We start from the raw sequence: 21,112 nt of genomic DNA on the forward strand, positions 1-21,112 counted from the left end.
TTTGAATGGGAACAACAGTCAGGCAAGAATGCGAATCACCCACACCCCAATTAGACAGTCATTTGCTACTACTCCTCCTTGCTATTGTCAAGTTAAACTATCGTTCAATCTCTTCCATTCAGAAATGCTCTCTGGCCAGAGGAATGTCACACCTGCATTGTCTTGGGGAAATCACTGAGTTAGAAAATCGTCTGCATAACAATTCTCCAAGATTGTTAGCATTATCTCAGAGGAGGATCTCACGCTCAGGGGGGGGGGGCGAGATCAAAGGGGGTCATCTAGCTTGTACAAGCTTTAATAAACTTTAACTGCTTGCAGAAGTCTGTGTGCGAATTGCATCTCTTGTGTGAAACCTCGGGAAAAGAACCTAACATATGAATAGGAAGGCTTTAGACAAATATGGTTCTGGATTAGTGGTGCTGGAAGAGCACAGCAGTTCAGGCAGCATCCAAGTAGCTTCCTGAACTGCTGTGCTCTTCCAGCACCACTAATCCAGATTCTGGTTTCCAGTATCTGCAGTCATTGTTTTTACCTCTTTAGACAAATATGGGCCAAGTGCTAACAAATGGGACTAGATTATATTAGGATACCTGGTTGGCATGGATGAGTTGGACTGAAGGGTCTACTTCCGTGCTGTACATCTCTATGACTAAGTACATGGGTCACCTGCAATTTTAAAACTGACAAATGTTCACAGTACATCAAAACAAATTCCCCAAAATCCAGTTTGAAAGATTTACACCACACACAGAAAAATTAACACTTGGTATATTCAAAAACCTCAATACAGCTGCTCTTTCATGTATTCTAGCTATATACACCACTGGCAAAATATTGCCGCCTTAGCAATTTGCCTCAGAGGCAAGTAAGGAAAAGCAGGGTGATGTTTCTTTTGCGATAGTGGTCATTTCAGTAATGCACTCCAACACCATCACCCACCACAGCTACCACCAGACACTCAACAATGAGATAGATTTAGTAAGTTAAATTCTACCATTTACATTGGCTATCCAATACATATTTCTAGCACCAACTTCTAAACCAACATATGTTCTCCAAACAGATCCCGAGAATAAATTTTAGATTTCCAAAATATTTTAAAAGGGCCACCATATTTTATTTTAAACCATTATTACACAGAATTGTTCATTACCTGGAGTGGTACAGACAAAGTTGACAAGCTAGGAAAGATACTGTAAGTATGAAAAAAAAAGGCATCTCAGCATTGGGCAACTCCCAATTTTCACTGGAGTTTTAAACAGTAATTTCAGAACTTACCACCCCACAATCTCCAAATCCAATGCATCATCCTTTGCCATTTTCGCCAACAGTAGTCAGATACCACCAAAAAGATATTTCCTTCTCCACACCTACCTGCTTTCCGTAGGGACCATTCAGTCAGTCTCCCTTATCAGTTCCACACCAGCCTCTCCTTCACATCTGGTACCTTTCCCTGCAACCACACGAAGTGCAACACCTGCCCCTACATCTCCCACTTGCCTCCATCCAAGGCCCCAAACAATCATTCCAAATCCGACAGAGATTAATCTGCAATTCTAACCTGGTCTATTGCATCAGTTGCTCCCGATGTGGTCTCCTCGACATCGGAGACTAAGTGCAGACTCAGGGACTGCTCTAAATGCTCCAATCAAGACCACATTCTGGTTGCCAGCCATTTAAACACCACCCTCCCCCCTCCACTGTCAAAACGAGGCCACATGCAAACTGGAGGATCTTACAGCCCAATGGCCTCAATGTAGAGTTCACGAGCTTCAAACTCTCCCCACCCCTCCTCCCATCGCCAGCCGTCCCTCTCCTCCCCGCCTCTTGACTTATCTTCCTTCTCACCTATCCACTCCACCTTCCCACTGGCCAATTACAATAACCCCCTACCTGTATCCACCTATGACCACCCTATCGACCTTCCTGCATCCACCTTTCACCATCCCAGCTATCTTTCCCTCAGCCCCACCTCCATCCCTCGATATATTCCTGAGCTCCCTTCCTCCTTCCCAGTTCTAATGAAGGGTCTCCATCCAAAACCTGTACTTTCCTGCTCCTCCGATGCTGTCTGACCTTATGTGGTTTGCCAGCTCTACATTTTATCAACATCAATTAACTATAGTTCAGCTTCTAACCCTGGTTTGAGCGGAGAACAAATAATGTAGATTATCCTTGTTCTACTCATCCAGTGTCACATCTTGGTAGGGCTGATACATAATTATAAGAAATCAATTGTTGTTTCGCTTCACAAAGCTCTGGCCATATTAACATGATGAAGGTCATTCAAATCGAAAACAGATTTATGAAACCAGGCAAGAACAATAAATCAAATGCAAACCTACTTTTTATGTAGACGGGGATCAAATGGGGGATGTTGAGCTCCATAAACTTGTTGTATACTAAGGAAAGAAAAAAAGAGAGAGAGAAAAAGACATATGATGTAAGTGGAAAAAATGAATTCAAATATAATTTGCACATTATCACAGTTTGGAGGGGGAAAGTTCCAGTTGATACCATGAATGAATTATGTGTACATTATTTACTGATTCTTACCTCCTGACTCCTCAAAGCCTATCTACTATTTATAGGGCACAAGTCAGATGAGTTCCAGTAATATACAAGCAGTTTGATATCATGCAGGCTAAAGCAGCCTGCTTGACTGCCACCATATCCATATGCATCAACTCTGTCCACCCTTGATGCTCACTAGCAGCAGTGTGCACCATTTACAAGATGCACTGCAGAAATTCACCAAGGCTTCTTTGATAGGACATTTCAAACAAACAATCACTTCCATCTAGGATGACAAAGGCAGCATATACACAGGGACACCACCCCTTTAAGCTCCCCTTCAAATCACACAAAGTCATACAGCACGGAAACAGGTCCAATTCATCCATGCCAACGAAGCTCCCCAAACTAAACTACTCCACTTGCCTTAATTTGGCCCACATCCCTCTAAACCTTCCCTATTCATGTATCTATCCAAATGTCTTTTAAACGTTGTAACAATACCTGAATCTACCACTTCCTCCGGCAGCTCATTCCACATACAAACCACGCTGTGTGAAAAATTTGCCCCTCAGGTTCCTTTTAAATCTTCTTCCCCTCACCTTAAATATATGCCCTCTCGTTTTCAACTCCCCCACCCTAGGGAAAAGACCTTTGCTATTCACCTTATTATACACTCATGATTTTATAAACCTCTATGAAGTCACCCCTCAACTTCCTATATTCCAGTGAAAATAGTCCCAGCCTATCATTTTAACTCAAATGCTCCAGTCTCTGCAACATCCTGGTAAATCTTTTCTGAACCTTCTCAAAATTTAATAGTTCCCTTCCGACTGCAGGTAGCCAGAACTGTACACAGTCCTCCAAAAGTGACCTCACCAATATCCTGTACAATTTCAACATGACATCCCAACTCAATCGTCAGCCAATGAAGGCAAGTGTGCTAAACAGCTTCTTAACCCCCTGTCTACCTGTGATGTAGCTTTCATAGAACAATGTGTCTAAACCCCTAGATCTCTCTCTGTTTAACAACACTACCCAGGATCATTAATTGTTGAAGTACTGCTCATTTGTTCAGGAGAAAGTAAGGACTGCAGATACTGGAGATCAGAGTTGAAAAAATGTGTTGCTGGAAAAGCGCAGCAGGTCAGGCAGCATCCAAGGAGCAGGAGAATCGACTTTTCGGGCACAAGCCCTTCTTCAGGAATCGCCTGACCTGCTGCGCTTTTCCAGCAACACATTTTTCAGCTCAGCTCATTTGTTTTACTAAAATGCAATACCATGCATTTATCCAAATTAAACTCCATTCCTCAGCCCATTGGCCCAAATGATCAAGATCCTTTTGTAATCTTAGATAACCTTCTTCACTGTTGATGATAGAAGCAATTTTAGTGTTAACCACAAACTTACTAACCATGCCTCCTAAATTCTCATCCAAATCTTTATGTAAATGACAAGCAACAGTGGATCCAACACCGATCTCTGCAGAACACGGCTGGTGACAGGTTATCTTTTGGACTGGTGGCCTATCACCACCACCCTCTGTCTCCTACCAACAGGCCAATTTTGTATCTAATTCACAAGCCCTCCCTGAATCCCATGTGATCTGACCTTACCAATTCGTCTACCATGCAGAACTGTGTAAAAGCTTTTATTAAACTCCATGTTGACAACATCTACCATGCTGCCAATTTTGGTTACATCCTCAAAAAACCCAATGAAGCTTGTGAGACATGACTTCCCACGCTCAAAGTATTGCTCACTATTCCTCATCAGTCCTTGCCTCTCCAAATGCATATAAATCCTGTTTCTCAGAATCCCCTCCAACAAGTTATCCACCATACTCCTGCAGTGTCAATGGGTCAAAATCGTAGAACTCCCTCCCTACTGCTAACACATGGACTGCAGTGGTTCAAGATGGCAAGAAGGGATGAGCAATAAAAGCATCCCCTGGCCAGAGACACCCACAAGAACACAATTCATAGTAAAATTAATTGAGCTGATTGCATTCTTATTTCACAACGGACACTATTTTAGTTACTTCCTCGTAACATAACTCCACTTTCAATTTTATGATTTAAATTACAATTCTGTGCAATTTCATGAGACATCAATAAGTATACTGAATGACTAAATAGGACTTCCAAACACATCAATGAAAATAAATAGCCTTGTCCCTAGACCACAAACTTGAATATCTCCTGTAATCCTCGACAACCAATATATTTATTAAATACACAAACTCTACCAATAACAGTGATTTCTTTTAACTACCAAAGATGGAGCAATATCATCCCTGCTCAATTCAGACCACTCTTACACGTTAATCAGAGTTCCTTTTCAAAACAATTGAGGTGCGAAAGATGGCTACAATGTCATAAATTCAATTAGTTGGGCAGTCATATTACTTGAGTACAGCTTTTACTGAGGAATTAAAATTTTAAGTGTAAAAATGTTTTTGTGTTTGATTTCACCAATTGTGTCAAGAAATTTTTAAGTCACCAATGACAATCCAAAGGTTACATAATATTCACTTGCAGTGACTAATTTTATGACCCATTGAAGCTGTAACTCCAAATGCAATATCAAATACTTACCAAGCAATTCTGATCTCTTACATCAAATAAAATGTCAATGACTTTTACTATGGACAGGAATATTTCGTCCTTTCTGAGCAAAACACAACTAACTCCTCAATCTCAGATTTCCCAATTTACAGTGCAACCATAAAGCCACGTACACTTCGTCTACCACAAACAAGTCCAGCAATTAGTTCACTGGTAAGTCAACTATTGTGGTCAATATTAAGCAAATTCGACCACTAAGAATTCATGACAAATGTTACCAACCAGTCGCTTTCTCCATGTTGTTTACAGTGTTCCAAATCTGGGACAAGAAACAGATAATAAATGATGTAATGTTACCACATAATAAATTGGACACTAGTCAAATGGTAATTTTGATGTCATTTAAGTTAAAACAGCCATCCCCAGAAGGTCTATATTCACTGTGAAATAGGAATCAAATGGTCATAACAGTGATAAATGACGAATCATCAAATTTCAACTTCCATCATCTGAGTTTAACACCTGAAGAAAAAAAAATTCAAATGCTCACAGTATTGGTTTAGCCAATCTTCATGAAACCGTTAAAAGTAAACACTCTGAACTGAAATCATTCTTTTCAAAAGACTAAAACCAGCAAGTCTGAAGAAACTTTTACCTGCTGTTTAATTTACACCTTGATGAGAAGCTCATGAGTTGGATATAAAACTATCTACAATTGAGATTGAATACAAACTCAAACATAGGAATATGAGTGAATGATATTTCAAGTAATCGCTAGTGAGATGAATCTGTAACTAGAAATGGACAAGTCTCTCTCTCTATTCCTAAATTCTCACAGTCTCTCAAACTGGAGAGAAATGCCCAAGCACAAAGATAACGGCAGTAGTTACAAAAGTCAATGTATTCCAAATTGGATACAGCCAAGCATCACTAGCTAGTTGGAATCATGACTATACAAAGGAAAATGGCTTTGGAGGTCAGTGATCTCATCAAGATCATCACAGCAGCAATTCCACTAGGTGATGTCCTAGGACCAACCACCTTGAGTTGTTTTATTAATCACCTTCCATCCATTATAAAGGTTTGAAGTAGGGATAGTCAGCACCACTGGTGATTCCTCAGATACTGAAGTAGTCTATGTCGAAAATGCAGGAAAATCTGGACAACATCCAGGTATGGGTTAATCAGTAGCAAGTAAAATTCAGGCAAGTGTCAGGCAAGAACCATTTTCAAAATCAAGAGTTCAAATAAGTGCAAATATGAATTCAGGAAAATTCTGTGTGGGATTGATGAGCTATAACTAAATGCGTCAGAAAATTTTAAACAAATAGGATAGTGATTTCCTAACAATCCCTATAGATTACATCCCAACTCTTGCAATAATACTATGACTTTAATGGTCTATTTTGTACTTTTTTTTAAAAAAAGCTTTTAAGACAGAGTTGCCAAGAGGTCCATTGAAAACTGAAAGTAAACAGCTTGTAAGGCCATTTTTTAACAAAAAAGGTTGATACAACCGAAACAGCATGAATGGGTGCAGTCAAGCACTCACTGATCCCGGATTTTTAGTTTCTTGGTTTTCCTCTCAGTTGTTGCTGGGAGACAGTGAGGATTACAGATGCTAGAGAGTCAGAGTTGGCAAAGTATAGCACTGGAAAAAGCACAGGTCAGACAGCATCTAAAGAGCAAGGAAGTCGACGTTTCAGAAGGACCAGAAGGGTCCTGCCCAAAACGTTGACTCCTTTGCTCCTCAGATATTGCCTCACCTGCTGTGTCTTTTCCAGCACCACACTTTACCAACTCTGGGTCTGTTGCTGCAGTACATCTCTCCGTGCTACACTGAGTTCTCTTGATATTTTTCGTCCCGGGCTACTGGAGTTGCACATGAGACAACCTGTTTTCTGAAACAGCTTTTTGCCAAGGGTGTGCTTGTGGGATGTTACTATTTTGGAACAGTTATTGTTTAGTAGACAATCTATTATTCCATTAAATTTTCCAAGAGAGTTACAACTAAGCCAATTCTTTCTTTTATTTTTTTCTGTTGCATTCTAATGAAGAGATTTTAATCTCTCCACTCACCTTTTAGTTCTAATCTGTATTTATGCTGTAATCCTAATTTTTCTCAAAATTTTGTAATTAATAAGCTCAATCTTTGTCAATCAAGAAAGTCTGCTTAAATCAATGGCATTTAAAACATTTTCTTCCAGATCCAAATGTACTTACCTAAAAAAGAAAGGGATTATGTTAAATTTGTTGCAATCAACTGATGGGGTGGGTGAATAAAGATGGAGAACCACTTCATCCCTCCATACCTGGGAGCTTAACAGTTTGGGGTGGCCCACATAAAACCATAATGAATTGGAGAACTTTACCCAGAGTTTGGTAATAACAGCACTGCCAGAAGCCAAACTGGGCCTGACATATAAATACCATAGATACAAGAATAGTTGGAGGCCACAACAAACAACGTACCTCCTAACTTCTCAAAGCTATCTACAAAACACAAGCCAGGAGTGTCATGGAATACCCCCATTTGTTCAGATAAGGACAGTTCCAAAAGCACTCAAGCATGATGCCATCCAGGACAATGCAGTCAGCTTGGTTGGAACCACATCCACAACAATTCACTTCCTCCACTGGTGATACCCGGTAGCAGCAGTACACACCATCCACAAGTTGCACTGCAAAAATTCACTGTCTTCTTCAAAGCACCTTCCAAACCAACAACAAGTTCCTCCCCAAAGCACTCCTTATCCTGACATGGAAATATATTGACTTTTCTTTAGTGTAACTGGGTTAAAATCCTGGAACTTCCTCCCACAGCACTTAAAGTACAAATTGGACCGCAGCTGTTTAAGAAGTCAACTCATCACTAACTGTGAAAGTCAATTAAAGACAGTCAATAGTTGCTGGCCCAATCAGGAAAGCCGACACCTCCAGAATGAAAATAATTAATACCTCAAGTCACCTAAAGACTTGAAATTGCGTATTCTTTCTCTTCGTTTGTTGTACTGAGCATTGCCTCTTCTAAACTTTTTCTTCCTCTGGACTTCAATTATTGAAGGAACACTTTTATTGGTCTAGGGGCAGCACATTGGCCAGTGGTTAGCACTGTCGCCTCACAGCCCCAGGGTCCCAGGTTCGATTCCAGCCTTGGGCAACTGTCTGTGTGGAGTTTGCACATTCTCCCCGTGTCTGCTTGGGTTTCCTCCGGGTGCTCCGGTTTCCTCCCACATTCAAAGATGTGCAGGTCAGGTGAATTGGCCATGCTAAATTGTCCACAGTGTTCGGTGCATTAGTCAGAGGAAAATGGGTCTGGGTGGGTTACTCTTCGGAGTGTCGGTGTGGACTGGTTGGGCCAAAGGGCCTGTTTTCACACTGTAGGGAATCTAATCTAATCTAAATCTAAAACCTTTTACTCTCCGTTACATCAACCATGAAACACCACCATTTGTAGCTACAATAAAAGTCAGAATTTGATTTAAAGCATTTCCTTCTTAATTATTTGATCACATAATATTCATACTCAATCTCTCTACTTAAACAATTATGTCACTGCTATGCATTTCTAGAAGCAGAGAAAATCCTATTTCTTAACAAAAAGAAATACATATATTCTCAACCTGTTCTGTGTGCAGTATCAAGTCGTGATGAGGTAAACTTAATTGGGTTAATGGTGAAGCCTCCCCTCGTCACATAAGCAACCGCCAAGAACTCTACAATTGAAAGCTCCACATGGTTAACATGTCACTTGGGGTCCTGAAAATAATTCTTCCTTTTGATTTCTTTTAGGAACATCATTTAAAGGCTATGGGAAAATGAGGTTTATCAAGCAAGAGGACAGATAGGAAACATTACTAAGGAAATTGTTAGCAAATACGTCTCCATGTAGCAATTTAATTATTATTCCAGAACTTGCTGTAGAGATTGCAGTTTTAATTACAAAATTGCCGATGAAAAAAGTGACCACATACATATGCATGCAAAGCACAGCTTTAAACTCTTGTCTCATGTGTCAAGTGATCTATTCCAGTCAGTAATATGGATTATTAATATTCCTAACATTGCTATTAGCCTCTCAGATTTTATTGATTTGTAAAGCCAGGACTTTGGTAATTTTTGTCTCCTTACTGGGTGACATCTTCAGTGCTGTGTAACCTCCAGGTGAAGCACTGTCATTGTGACCTGCCCCAAACTTGTATGGTTCTGACTGTTGTGGTGGGTGGATATACTTCAGGTTTTGTACTGTAGTAGTCTGTAGATAGGTCTATTTCAATGTTTGTTTATGGAACCAGTGGATGAATACCAGGCCTCCAGGAATTCCCAAGCTTTTCTTTGTTGAGCCTGTCCCAGTATCACAAATTGTCCCCAACTCAACTGGTGTCCTTCACTGTCAGTGCGTATTGATATGAGCAAGGACCAGTCGCGTCGTTTTGTTGCAAACTGATGTTCATATATTCTGGTGCTGAGTTTTCTGTAACTTTTTTTCACAACAACAGCACTTTATCCAGAGGCTGCACAGCACTGAAGATGTCACCCAGGAGGGAGATGAAATGTTTGCAAGAAAATCAACCAGCTTGGTGAACCAATCAACAACTTCAACCACAATTAGAGGTACAGATCTTCACTAAAACCTTAAATAAATAAGCTCATTAAATCCTAAATATGCAGAAGGAAAAATAAATTACCAAAGTCCTGGCTTTAAAAATAATGAGTCATTGATACATGCAAGCACTCGACTATCCTTTAAATTCATGGAATCTTGGAAATAAATATTCTTCTCTGATACAGAGGAAACAACGCGTGTTACAAGCAAGTCAGTTCCCTAGTAGGCTCAATCTCAATAGATAACTGAAATCTAATTACAACTTGTCACCAAAAGGTGAAGTATAATCATACCCAAAAGTACTGTTTATTTGTATTAAACTCACCTGCAACTGTTCTTGTGAACAGCTTCAGATAATGGCCTGTATTTTCTCCATTTACTTACAATTCCTAATTACCCATAGTTCACTGGTTGCAGCATGCAAGATCTCACATCCACAATTATAGCAGTAAGATTAAGTATAGTTGGAATGACTGAATTTTAAACTTTCCCAGGGCTAAGGAGCTTACCACTACACCGCAGTACGTAAACCACTATAAGCTTCAATCAAACTCAACATGGGAGAAAAAGCTAGACTATACATACTGTGGATGTGCAGACAAATTCACCTTCTAAAGTAGCTTGAAGTTGATCACCCACTATTTGAGATATTTATGTCATTTTATGAAGGTTAGACAAAAATTTAACGGCAACAAAAAAAATCAAACTGTTTGTTTCCACAATGAAAAGTGGGGCACATTATGCTAGATGAGAGCTCTATAAAATAAATACCTCTACTTCAAAGCAACTACTTGGCAATCCAAAGTTCAGCATAAATAGTGCAAAGTACTAACTAGGCAGAGGCCAAAACATCCATGTAAAGACGCAATATTTCAGTGTCCCCATTAACTAAAAACATAAATACTGCTAAAATAGAAGATGGAAGCCATCCAAGAAGCTGAACAGAACTTCTGTCTTTGTCAATTGAAAGAAAAGAATCAACAAGCATACATAAAAAGGAAAAAGATCAGTCAAGGAACAAGTCTAGACATTTCACAGATTGCCAGTGTCATATTAATAAAACAAAACAATTCTGCAATTGTCACCTTATCATAACATTACTAAGACAGCTTAGTTACAGCTTCTGACTAAGTAAGGTTTTTTGCCAAGCTGAAAAATAGAGGTCTTCATGCCAAAACGTTTCCAATTAAAGCTAGCTTTGGAAATTTTTGGAAGTTACAAAACTCATATTACCAATTAATTTGCTAGATGTCTCAATAGTCACCCAAATTATCAACAAAAATTATTCAATTAATGTAGCATAAAAAATTTCTTCTGGGCAAGATATTATGCAAAAGTGACACTGAGTTTCAACAGCAGACATTATTCATATGCATCTGGAGCATCAGAACGCAGGGAAGTTTCATGTGACCTGGGGCCTGTTATCTTCACCCTATATACACCCTATAACTGAGACATATTTATAGAAAACAACCAATATTAAAAGTAAACAAAAATGAAAAAGAATTTTATTTAAGTTTGTTAAGTTGACTTTCTATTTCATTTATTCAAATTCATTGAAATTGACAGATCAGATTACTGGAAAAACTTTCAAATGACTGAAAGTACATTATCTGGCTTCTGATGTTAAACATTTTGATAAGTTTTCCAAGATCACAAATTGCCATCTGTTGCAGATTGTATGCCATGTCAGAGTTTGGAATCTGATCCTTAAAATGCATTGTTTAATAACATTCAGTTGTATAATATTTTAACAACAGCTATAAATGTTTCAGAGAATAGCTTTGTAAAAGAATCAAGTTTGCATGGATCATCTTTCAATATTAAAAATAATACACAGGGGAATGAGTACAAAGTCACAAGTCATAGGTGACACATTCTACATGTGCATGACAGGTAATAATAGAACAAATTGCAATCAACATGGTTAATTACAAAACAATTAGGAATACACAAATGCACAAATAAACATTCTACTAAGAGCATTAAAGAGGTAAAAAGAAAATTCATGAAGATAGTCAGAATATGACAGTATTTCTAAAATATACTATGGGGGAAAACCCTTGTGTAATTTTAACAAGGATTTAGCTATTTCATTGAAACAGATGAATCTGCCAAGGGAAGCTGAGCAAGCAGGTAAGTACTATTAGACTGATTGGTTAAGGTGACATGGCCTATGTTTATATACTTTTGTTTTTTGACCCAAGCGTTATGCTCTTTTCTATGAAGAGGTGCATAAATTATTTATCATTCCATACATGTGTCAAATATTGGATCAGCTATTTCAAAATTTACATGCTAATGTGAATACAACCTAAATTTAACCTAATAAGATGAAAACCAACATGGTTAAGGACAAGGAAGTAAAACTGGGCACTCCAGTCACACTACTACTGTTTATGACAAGAGTACTTTCACATAGATTTCGATCACATCAATCTGTACAGTAATTATTTTCAATGGGAGGGGACATTAGCAAGAAATGTGGATCAGCAAGGAAACGAATTGAGCTAGAAGGTATTTGTGTGGTTGAGTAAACCTGACAATACATTTCCGTGTGAGTGCATCAAACAGATGCTCACTTTGCTAAAGCTGGGATACAGATGGGATTATTTTGTGTTTAAAAACATGAAATCGAACTGACAACCCCTGCGATCTCAAAAAACAGCAAAACAGGAAAGAATAAAAAGAGGCCAACAAGGAAAGAAATTAGCAGCGAGTTGTGGTTGCCCCGGAGTCAGTGAGCGCTTGCACGAACCTTCCGGGAACCTTGGTGTTCCGCTTCCAGAACTGCCTCCTGCTGTCGCTCGCCATCACCTCCCCTTCCCTTCCTTTCCTTCCCCTGACAGTACCGGAGCGCTGACGGAATTTTCGGGTGGTTTTTTTTTAAAAAGGAAAAATAAATACCGTGCAGAAGGACGGGCGCGCCCCGGTCGGAAAGGTTAAAATCTCAAACAATTTCTAAACGCTGCCCCTGCTGCTTCCGCCGCCATGTTGGCGTCCGGGGCCGACGCTGCCCTCTCATTGGCCGGGGCGGAACCGTGAACCGAGCCACCAATCGGGAGCCTTGATGTTCACAGGTGGCCTGTCTCCTTGGAGACGCCGCCGGCTGATTGACAGGCAGATGTCCACAGAACAAGCATTGATCCGAGCAGCTCAGTCACACAACAACCCTGAATTTTATTTAAATATAAAATGAAGAGATTAGATTGCTCAGCTATCAGTGTTGACGATCATCATCTTATTTGCTTTTCCTCCTAATCTGCAAAGTAACACTGTCGAGAGAGAGAGAGAGTCTTGTTCCATGCTGCCAGCACAGACGAGTAAATCTAACGTTTAGATAAACCCAAGAACTTGAAATTGAATGGGGGATTTCGGAAACCTGAAACTTTTTGAAAAGTTTTCTCCGTTGGACAAATCCCAATTTTGATACCACCCTTTTGAATGAAATAAAGGATCGCCAGCTCTGCTGAACGTTGACCCAAAACGTTTGGGGGGACAAAAAAATCAGAAGGTGCTGGATACATTCAGGAGGTCGCGGCGAGCATCTGTGGAGAAAGAAGCGGAATTAACGTTTAGAGGCCAATACGAGGCACCGAAGAAACGTGCAAAAGTGAGGAGTTTTTATAGAGAAAATAGGTAGGTAGGTGAAAGTGGAGGAAGGAAAGATCAGGTTTATAGGGTGAGAAAGATTAGAGATCACAGATGACGCAGAACAAAAGGTAAAGGGTGTGGTAAGGTTTGAAAATAAGTGGTTAGGTCCACAGTGGTCCAGGATATTCAGCCTGGGACCTTCGGGTGACCATCCTCCAAGATGGACTTCGGGACAGGCAGCAGAGGAAAGTGGCCAAGCAGAGGCTTATAGCTAAGTTTGGTACCCATCGGGAGGGCCTCAACCAGAACCTTGGGTTCATGTCACATTACAGGTGATCACCATTGCACTACAAGCACACAAATATTCCTACACACACACACTCTCACATACACACAGACACGCACACAGACCCTTATAGACACACACACTCACACATGCACCCCCTCACAGACTTAAGACACTCTGCACTCACTACACACACACACACACATTTTCTCACACTCACAACCCCCACCCCAGACAGACACACACACACAGACAAAGACCCACATGCACACACATATTTTGTGGGGTGAATTTGTACTTGCAGCGTTACATTGCACTTTGCTCAAAAACTGCATACATTCATGTAGAACTCTGAGCTCAAAAACTGCATGAATTTATGTAAAACTCTGTTATCTCAGCAGGAAATAGCAGGAGAACTTAACAAGTACTTTGCGTCAGTTTTCACAGTGGAAGACATGAGTAATATCCCAAAAATTAAAGGGTGTCACGGGGCTGAGTTGAGTATGGTTGCCATTACGAAAGAGATAGTGCTAGAAAAGTTAAAAAGTCTTAAAATTGATAAATCTCCTGGCCCCGATGGGATACACCCTAGAGTTCTGAGAGAGGTGGCTGAGGAAATAGCAGAGGCATTGGTTGAGATCTTTCAAGAGTCACTGGAGTCAGGAAAGGTCCCGGATGATTGGAAGATGGCTGTTGTAACCCCCTTGTTCAAGAAAGGATCAAGGCAAAAGATGGAAAATTATAGGCCAATCAGCTTAACCTCGGTTGTTGGTAAAATTCTAGAATCCATCATTAAGGATGAGGTTTCTAAATTCTTGGAAGAGCAGAGTCTGATTAGAACAAGTCAACATGGATTTAGTAAAGGGAGGTCATGCCTGACAAACCTGTTGGAATTTTTTGAAGAGGTAACAAGTAGGTTAGACCAGGGAAACCCAGTGGATGTGGTCTATCTAGACTTTCAAAAGGCCTTTGATAAGGTGCCACACGGGAGGCTGCTGAGCAAGGTGAGGGCCCATGGTGTTCGAGGTGAGCTGCTGGGATGGATTGAGGATTGGCTGTCTAACAGAAGGCAGAGAGTTGGGATAAAAGGTTCTTTTTCAGAATGGCAGCCGGTGACGAGCGGTGTCCCGCAGGGTTCGGTGCTGGGGCCACAGCTGTTCGCATTATATATTAATGATTTGGATGAGGGAACCGGGGGCATTCTAGCGAAGTTTGCCGATGATACGAAGTTAGGTGGACAGGCAGGTAGTACTGAGGAAGTGGGGAGGCTACAGAAGGATCTAGACAGGTTGGGAGAGTGGTCCAGGAAATGGCTGATCGAATTTAACGTGAGCAAGTGCGAGGTCTTGCACTTTGGCAAAACGAATAAAAGCATGGACTACTTTCTAAATGGTGAGGAACTTAATAAAGCCAAAGCGCACAGGGATCTGGGAGTGCTAGTCGAGGATTCTCTAAAGGTAAACATGCAGGTTGAGTCTGTGATTAAGAAAGCGAATGCAATGTTGTCTCTTATCTCAAGAGGGTTGGAATATAAAAGCAGAGATGTACTACTAAGACTTTATAAAGCTCTGGTTAGGCCCCATTTGGAGTACTGTGTCCAGTTTTGGACCCCACACCTCAGGAAGGACATACTGGCACTGGAACGTGTCCAGCGGAGATTCACACAGATGATCCCTGGAATGACAGGTCTGCATATGAGGAACGGCTGAGGATACTGGGATTGTATTCGTTGGAGTTTAAAAGATTAAGGGGAGACTTAATAGAGACGTACAAAATAATACATGGCTTGGAAAAGGTGGATGCTAGGAAATTGTTTCTGTTAGGCGAGGAGACTAGGACCCGTGGACACAGCCTTAGAATTAGAGGGGGTCATTTCAGAACAGAAATGCGGAGACATTTCTTCAGCCAGAGAGTGGTGGGCCTGTGGAATTCATTGCCACGGAGTGCAGTGGAAGCCGGGACGCTAAATGTCTTCAAGGCCGAGATTGATAGGTTCTTGTTGTCTAGAGAAATTAAGGGCTACGGGGAGAACGCTGGTAAGTGGAGTTGAAATGCGCATCAGCCATGATTGAATGGCGGAGTGGACTCGATGGGCCGAATGGCCTTACTTCCACTCCTATGTCTTATGGTCTTAAGATTAGAATCAATCTAAACATCAGGTCATAGAGAGAGAGAACACGGGGCCTACACCTTCAACATATTGTCTAGCTATCACCATTGTTAACAGCTAACCCAAGAATGCAACTTTTAAAAAAAGGTTTTGTGATTTACACATGAAAGAAGTGAAACTATCACTGCATTCTAACAGATGAAAGGCTTAACAGACAATCAATTTTTCAATGTATAATTTCAGTTACATCACACTGCAAATTTTTGCTATAAATTCTGTGTTACGATCGAGCCCTCCACTATCACCTGATGAAGGAGCGTCGCTCTGAAACCTAGTATGCTTCCAATTAAACCTGTTGGACTATAACCTGGTGTTGTGTGATTTTTAACTAGGTCCACAGAAGGTATTAATAGCAGGATTATAGGTCAGCTCTGTTTAAAGCAAAGCCAAGGATGAGGTGTGGGAGAAAACAAAATGGATGACATGGTTCATGATATGAAATTGTTGAATTCAATGTTAAGTTCAGAAGGCTTGTAAAGTCCTTAAGAGAAAAATGAAGGGCTCTTGCTCCAGCTTGCATTTAGCTCCACTGGAGCAATGCAGTAAACTTACAACAAAAATGTCAGCATAAGAGTAGGATGGTGGTATAAAATGATGAAGCAGCTCAAAGGTTCGGGGTCATGCTTGCACATGAATCAAGGTGTTCAACAAAGTGATTACCCTTAGTTGGAATCCTAGGTAGACAAGCAGGAGGTTGGAAGAACACAGCAAGCTAGGCAGCATCAGGAAATGAAGAAGTCAACATTTTAGGCGTAACCCTTCAGGACTGGGGGTGGGTGTAAGGAGAGCTGCTGGTAAAGGGGGATGGGGTGAGGAAGGGCTTTGGGTGGGGAAAGGGGCATGGTGGTGAGGTAGGGAGGAGACTACAGTGTGATCAATAAATACAATAGACTAGTTTGATCGAAACACAAGTAAATCATTGCTTCACTAGGAATGAGTGTTAAGGGTTTTGGACAGTGACGAAGGAAAGGTAAAAGTATAATTGGTATCCTTCCTGCAACTGCACAGAAAGATGACATGGCAGAGGAATGAGGTATTGGGGGAGGGTGGGGGGGGGGGGGTTTGTGGAGACTGGTGACAGAAGAGTGGACTAGGGAACAATCCTTTCAGAATGCTCATAGGGGAGGAAAAGGAAAGATGTTTTGGTGGTAGTATCATGGAAGAGACAGAAAGGACAGTAGATGATCATTTTAAGGCTGTTGGGATAGAAAGTGATGAAAAGGTGTTTTCTATTGCATTTCTGGAAGTGATGGGAAGTGGTGAGTGCAGAAAAATGAGTTAAACACATCGAGGGCCCTGCCTAACAAGAATCCTCATTTAGGAATGAGGACATGTTGGAAACCCATCTTGGAACACAGTATAATTGGAACAGATAAAAGGGACACAGACAGACTGAGAGAATAGAATGAAGTCTTTACAGGAACTAAAGTGTAGTCAAGGTAGTTATGGGAGTCGGTGGATTTCTAATGAATATTAGTAGACAGCTAATTTCCAGAAACAGAGAAGTTAAGGAACAGGGAGATGAGTAAGAGATGGACTGGGATAATGTGAGAGGAACAGGAACATTGAAAGGAAAAATTATTAATTTCTTCAATTCCATACAAAAGCATGATATGAATACATTCGTCAATGTACCAGAAAAAACCAGTTGTGGTAGATGACCCAGGTCAGACTTGAACCAGGAAAATTCCAAGAACCTCAGAAACAGACAGAACAGGGCTGTTGTGAGTATCTATGGCCCCATCTTTTACTTGGAGGAAGTAAAACATTAAAGCAAAAATTTGTAGGCCCCCATTCAATGAAGAAATGTAAGGGTGGATGTGTAGAGGGATCAGATATTCATTATACAGAGAAGGCAGTTCGGCAGTTAGTGCCAGGCTATCGGAAACTGATGAACTGTTGTATAGCATCAGAAGAATTATGGTAGTTGAGAAGAAACTGGATGAGGAGAATAAGTGGAGGTAAGACAAGAAGAGATGAGCTCAGTGGTGTTGGAACAATGGGTCTGCTAGGGAAAACTTGATTGTAGCTGTTGAGAAGAAGGTGAAAGCCAGCTCTACAAGAATGTGGAATTGGAATATGGAAAGCTGTGGAGGGAAGATCTCGAGAGGAGATAGGTTAGTGACACTCCTGAAGATGATAGCTTGATGTTCAGTAGTCATGATCTAGAGGAGATAAAAGGAACTGTCCAAGAGTTGGCAATCAGACTGTGCAAGGTAAAGCAGGTGACAACAATTTCATCCATGTCAGCAGATTTGATAATAAAGTCAGGCTTAGATCTGAGTGATCAAATGTAGCAAGTTCAGAAGAAGATTGCTTAGAGTGGGTATTGAGAGCAGAGAAATTGAGGCACCTAAAATCTCGCCAACAATTCTTGATGGAAAGATCAAAAGTGGGTGAGAGGCCAAACAGAGGGATACAGGTGCAGGGAAAGTATTGGAGCTGGGCGAAAGGTCTATGGAGTGGGAAGATTTTCTACCCAACAAAGTGGACATGGAGGCGAAAGCAATGAAAGAATAGTTCAACATTGTGCTATTCCTGCTTCCAAATCTTTAGTCCACAACTATTTTACGCAGATTGATGTCATGCACGATAACTCTGTTGCTACATGCTTCTCTCACCTGTTGACTAATATCGTGCCCCACTAGTTTTTTGGCCTGTAAATAAATGCCACTGATGTGTGCTGCCTATTGTTTTTAGCTCCTCCCAAACAAATTGAACACTATGTAATTCTGATCTGAGATCCTCCCTTACTACTATCCTGATCCCATCTCAATCCCATGTCTACATTAGCACAACTCCACCTCGTTTTCCTTTTGTCTGTTGTGAACAGTGAATATCCTTAAATATATCATTATGAAGCCATCTTTCTCTAATGGCAGTTACATCATGGCAGTGTTTGCTGACACCAATAACTGTGGCACCTATGCATGTATGCTCATTCAGGAATGCACAATTCCAAGCACTGGCATCATGTATACTTCATATATGTTGTCATGCTAATATGCATTACTGCATATGTGCAGAGAAGTATCTGCGATTTTGAAGTGGATTTCAATGGTAGAAAGAGTATAGTTGTCTGGAGTTGTCAGTGTCAGCAAACACGGCCATAGATCAAACCCATTTACCTCTATTTAGGCTTTTAGATCACCTACCTTGTTGTGAATGCCATGTACTTTCAGGTATAGTGCGTTAACTTTGTTTTTTTGACATCATTCCGCATTTGAAGCGTAGTCAATGCACAGCATTGTTTATCTCTCTGGCAGCTTTTATACTTGCTGTTACCAACTTATTTTCAATTTGGATTACCCCTCAAGTTTCCAGGCCCCTTATAAGCCAGTTTAAAACCAGACTGATTCTACTTGCTTAGTTCCCTCCAAGTTTAACAGTCTCAATCCTGCTCATATGTAATTGATGACAGTAGGTATTGGCAGTTGTTTGTCACCAACATTACAAGGTTTCAGAAGATTTAAAGTATACAGTAACACTTGAACAAGGTTTTAGTGGAGAACATTCCACACCAATGACAAGGAACAACTTCATGTGCAACACTTGTTACAGAATTTCTAGAATAAGCTTCTTCAATTATCAAAATATGTGTAGCAGATGATCTGAACTGACCTCATTGCATTCTGAGAATGTCGAGAGTGTGATGTTAGAAAAGCACAGTAGGTTGGGCAGCATCCTTCTGAGAATGCCTCACAATTAGAAGAATGCTGAACCCTTATCAAAAACAAAGTGACTATTTCAGAATCAGTGTTTCATAAACCTATTTATACTGGCCCAACCAAAAACAAAAGAGATTTAGACTGGAGGGCACAGCCTCAGAGTGAAGGGAAAACCCTTTACAACTGAGATGAGGAGGAATTTCTTCAGCCAAAGAGTGGTGAATCTGTGGAACTCATTGCCACAATCAGCATCGAAAAACCTGAGCAGAATTTTCAACTCTGGTGAGCAGCATGAACTATATCTCATTAATGTCTCTATGAAGCTTCCACTTCTCTCCTTTCCCAAGAAACTGTGCCAATTTCTAACACAAAAGTTAGACCAGTTACCTAGTGTAGTAGCTTGGTGCTTACTTTCCTGGATCTTCAGAGTACTCTGTCTTCACCATGATATTCGTGCATGCTACATGGGCATAGTCCATGCAAGTGGACATTGCTAAACCGCCAGTTTCACTACATCATTATCGGTACTTTTACATAGGCTCACCTCATTGGATTCTAGGAGGGTTCCAGAGGATTATAAAACCAGAATGTTCAATAGGGAGAGAAACAGAAAGTAGGAAATTAGAAGACCATAAGATGTAGGTGAAAAATTAGGCCTTTCAGGCCATCAAGTCTGCTGTATCATTCAATCATAGCTGACATGTTTTTCAACTCCATTCTCCTGCTTTCTCCTCATAACCCTTAATCTCCTGACTTATTAAGAACCTATCTATCTTTGTCTTAACTCAATGACTTGCCCTCCACAGCCTTCTGCAGTAATGAATTCCACAGATTCACCATTGCCTGATTGAAGAAAATCCTCCTTATCTCAGTTCTAAAAGGTCTTCACTTTACTCTGAGGCAATACCCTCCGGTCCTAGTCTATTCAGTTTTTGGTTGGGCCAGTGACTATTAGAGTTTAGATGAATGTCAGACAATAGATTATAGGCAAATTAGCTTATCATCAGTTTTTGGGATAATGCTATAGTCCATTATTAAGGAAGAAAAAGCAGGACATTTAGAAAAGTTTAACATAATCAGAGTAAACAAGAATTTGTGAAAGGGAAATACATCAAGTTCTTTGATGATATAATAAGAGAATTGATCAAGCAGTTATGTGTTAGTGTATTTGAGTTTCCAGAAGGCATTTGATAAAGTGCCACATAAAAGTTGATTTGACGAGACAGAATTTCTGGTATTGACATAATAGCATGGTTTAAGGATTAGTTAACACACAGAAGGCAGAGTTAGGATGAATAGGTCTTTATTAGATTGAAAAGGTGTAACCAGTGGACTGCTGCAAGATCAGATTTAGGACCTCAATTGTTTACTCTAAATATTAATATAAAGACTTGAAGGAAGGGGCAAAGAGTCATAGTCATAGTATCATAGAGTTGTACAGCATGGAAACAGACCCTTTGGTCCGACTCATCCATTCCGGCTGAAATCCTAAATTAATCTGGTCCCATTTGCCAACATTTGGCCCATATTCCTCTGAACCTTACCTATTCATGTACCCATCCAGATATCTTTCAAATGCTATATTTGTACAAACCTCTACCACTTTCTCTCGGAGAAAGTGAGGACTGCAGATGCTGTGGAGCAGAGCATCATAGGAGAAGGAGAATCGACCTTTTGGGCATAATCCTGAAGAAGGGCTTATGCCCG

The 21,112-nt window shown here is 40.5% G+C and overlaps 1 protein-coding gene across 2 annotated transcripts in view; it reads right to left on the reverse strand.

The window, feature by feature from the left end:
- LOC140467301 (TBC1 domain family member 22B-like) overlaps positions 1-12,694 on the reverse strand; it is a 309,619-nt gene extending 296,925 nt beyond the window's left edge. The window contains exons 1-2 of one of the 2 annotated variants that reach the window (XM_072563569.1): positions 12,446-12,694; positions 2,346-2,402 (exon numbers count right to left, since the gene is read on the reverse strand). In XM_072563569.1, coding sequence (XP_072419670.1) covers positions 2,346-2,402; positions 12,446-12,501 — 113 coding nt within the window. In that variant the 5' untranslated portion in view covers positions 12,502-12,694. The remainder of the gene's footprint in view (positions 1-2,345; positions 2,403-12,445) is intronic. The other variant, XM_072563570.1, reaches the window with a different exon arrangement.
- Between the last annotated feature and the right edge of the window lie 8,418 nt (positions 12,695-21,112).

This window comes from Chiloscyllium punctatum, chromosome 45 (genome assembly GCF_047496795.1).
Source record: "Chiloscyllium punctatum isolate Juve2018m chromosome 45, sChiPun1.3, whole genome shotgun sequence".
Lineage (NCBI taxonomy): Eukaryota > Metazoa > Chordata > Chondrichthyes > Orectolobiformes > Hemiscylliidae > Chiloscyllium > Chiloscyllium punctatum.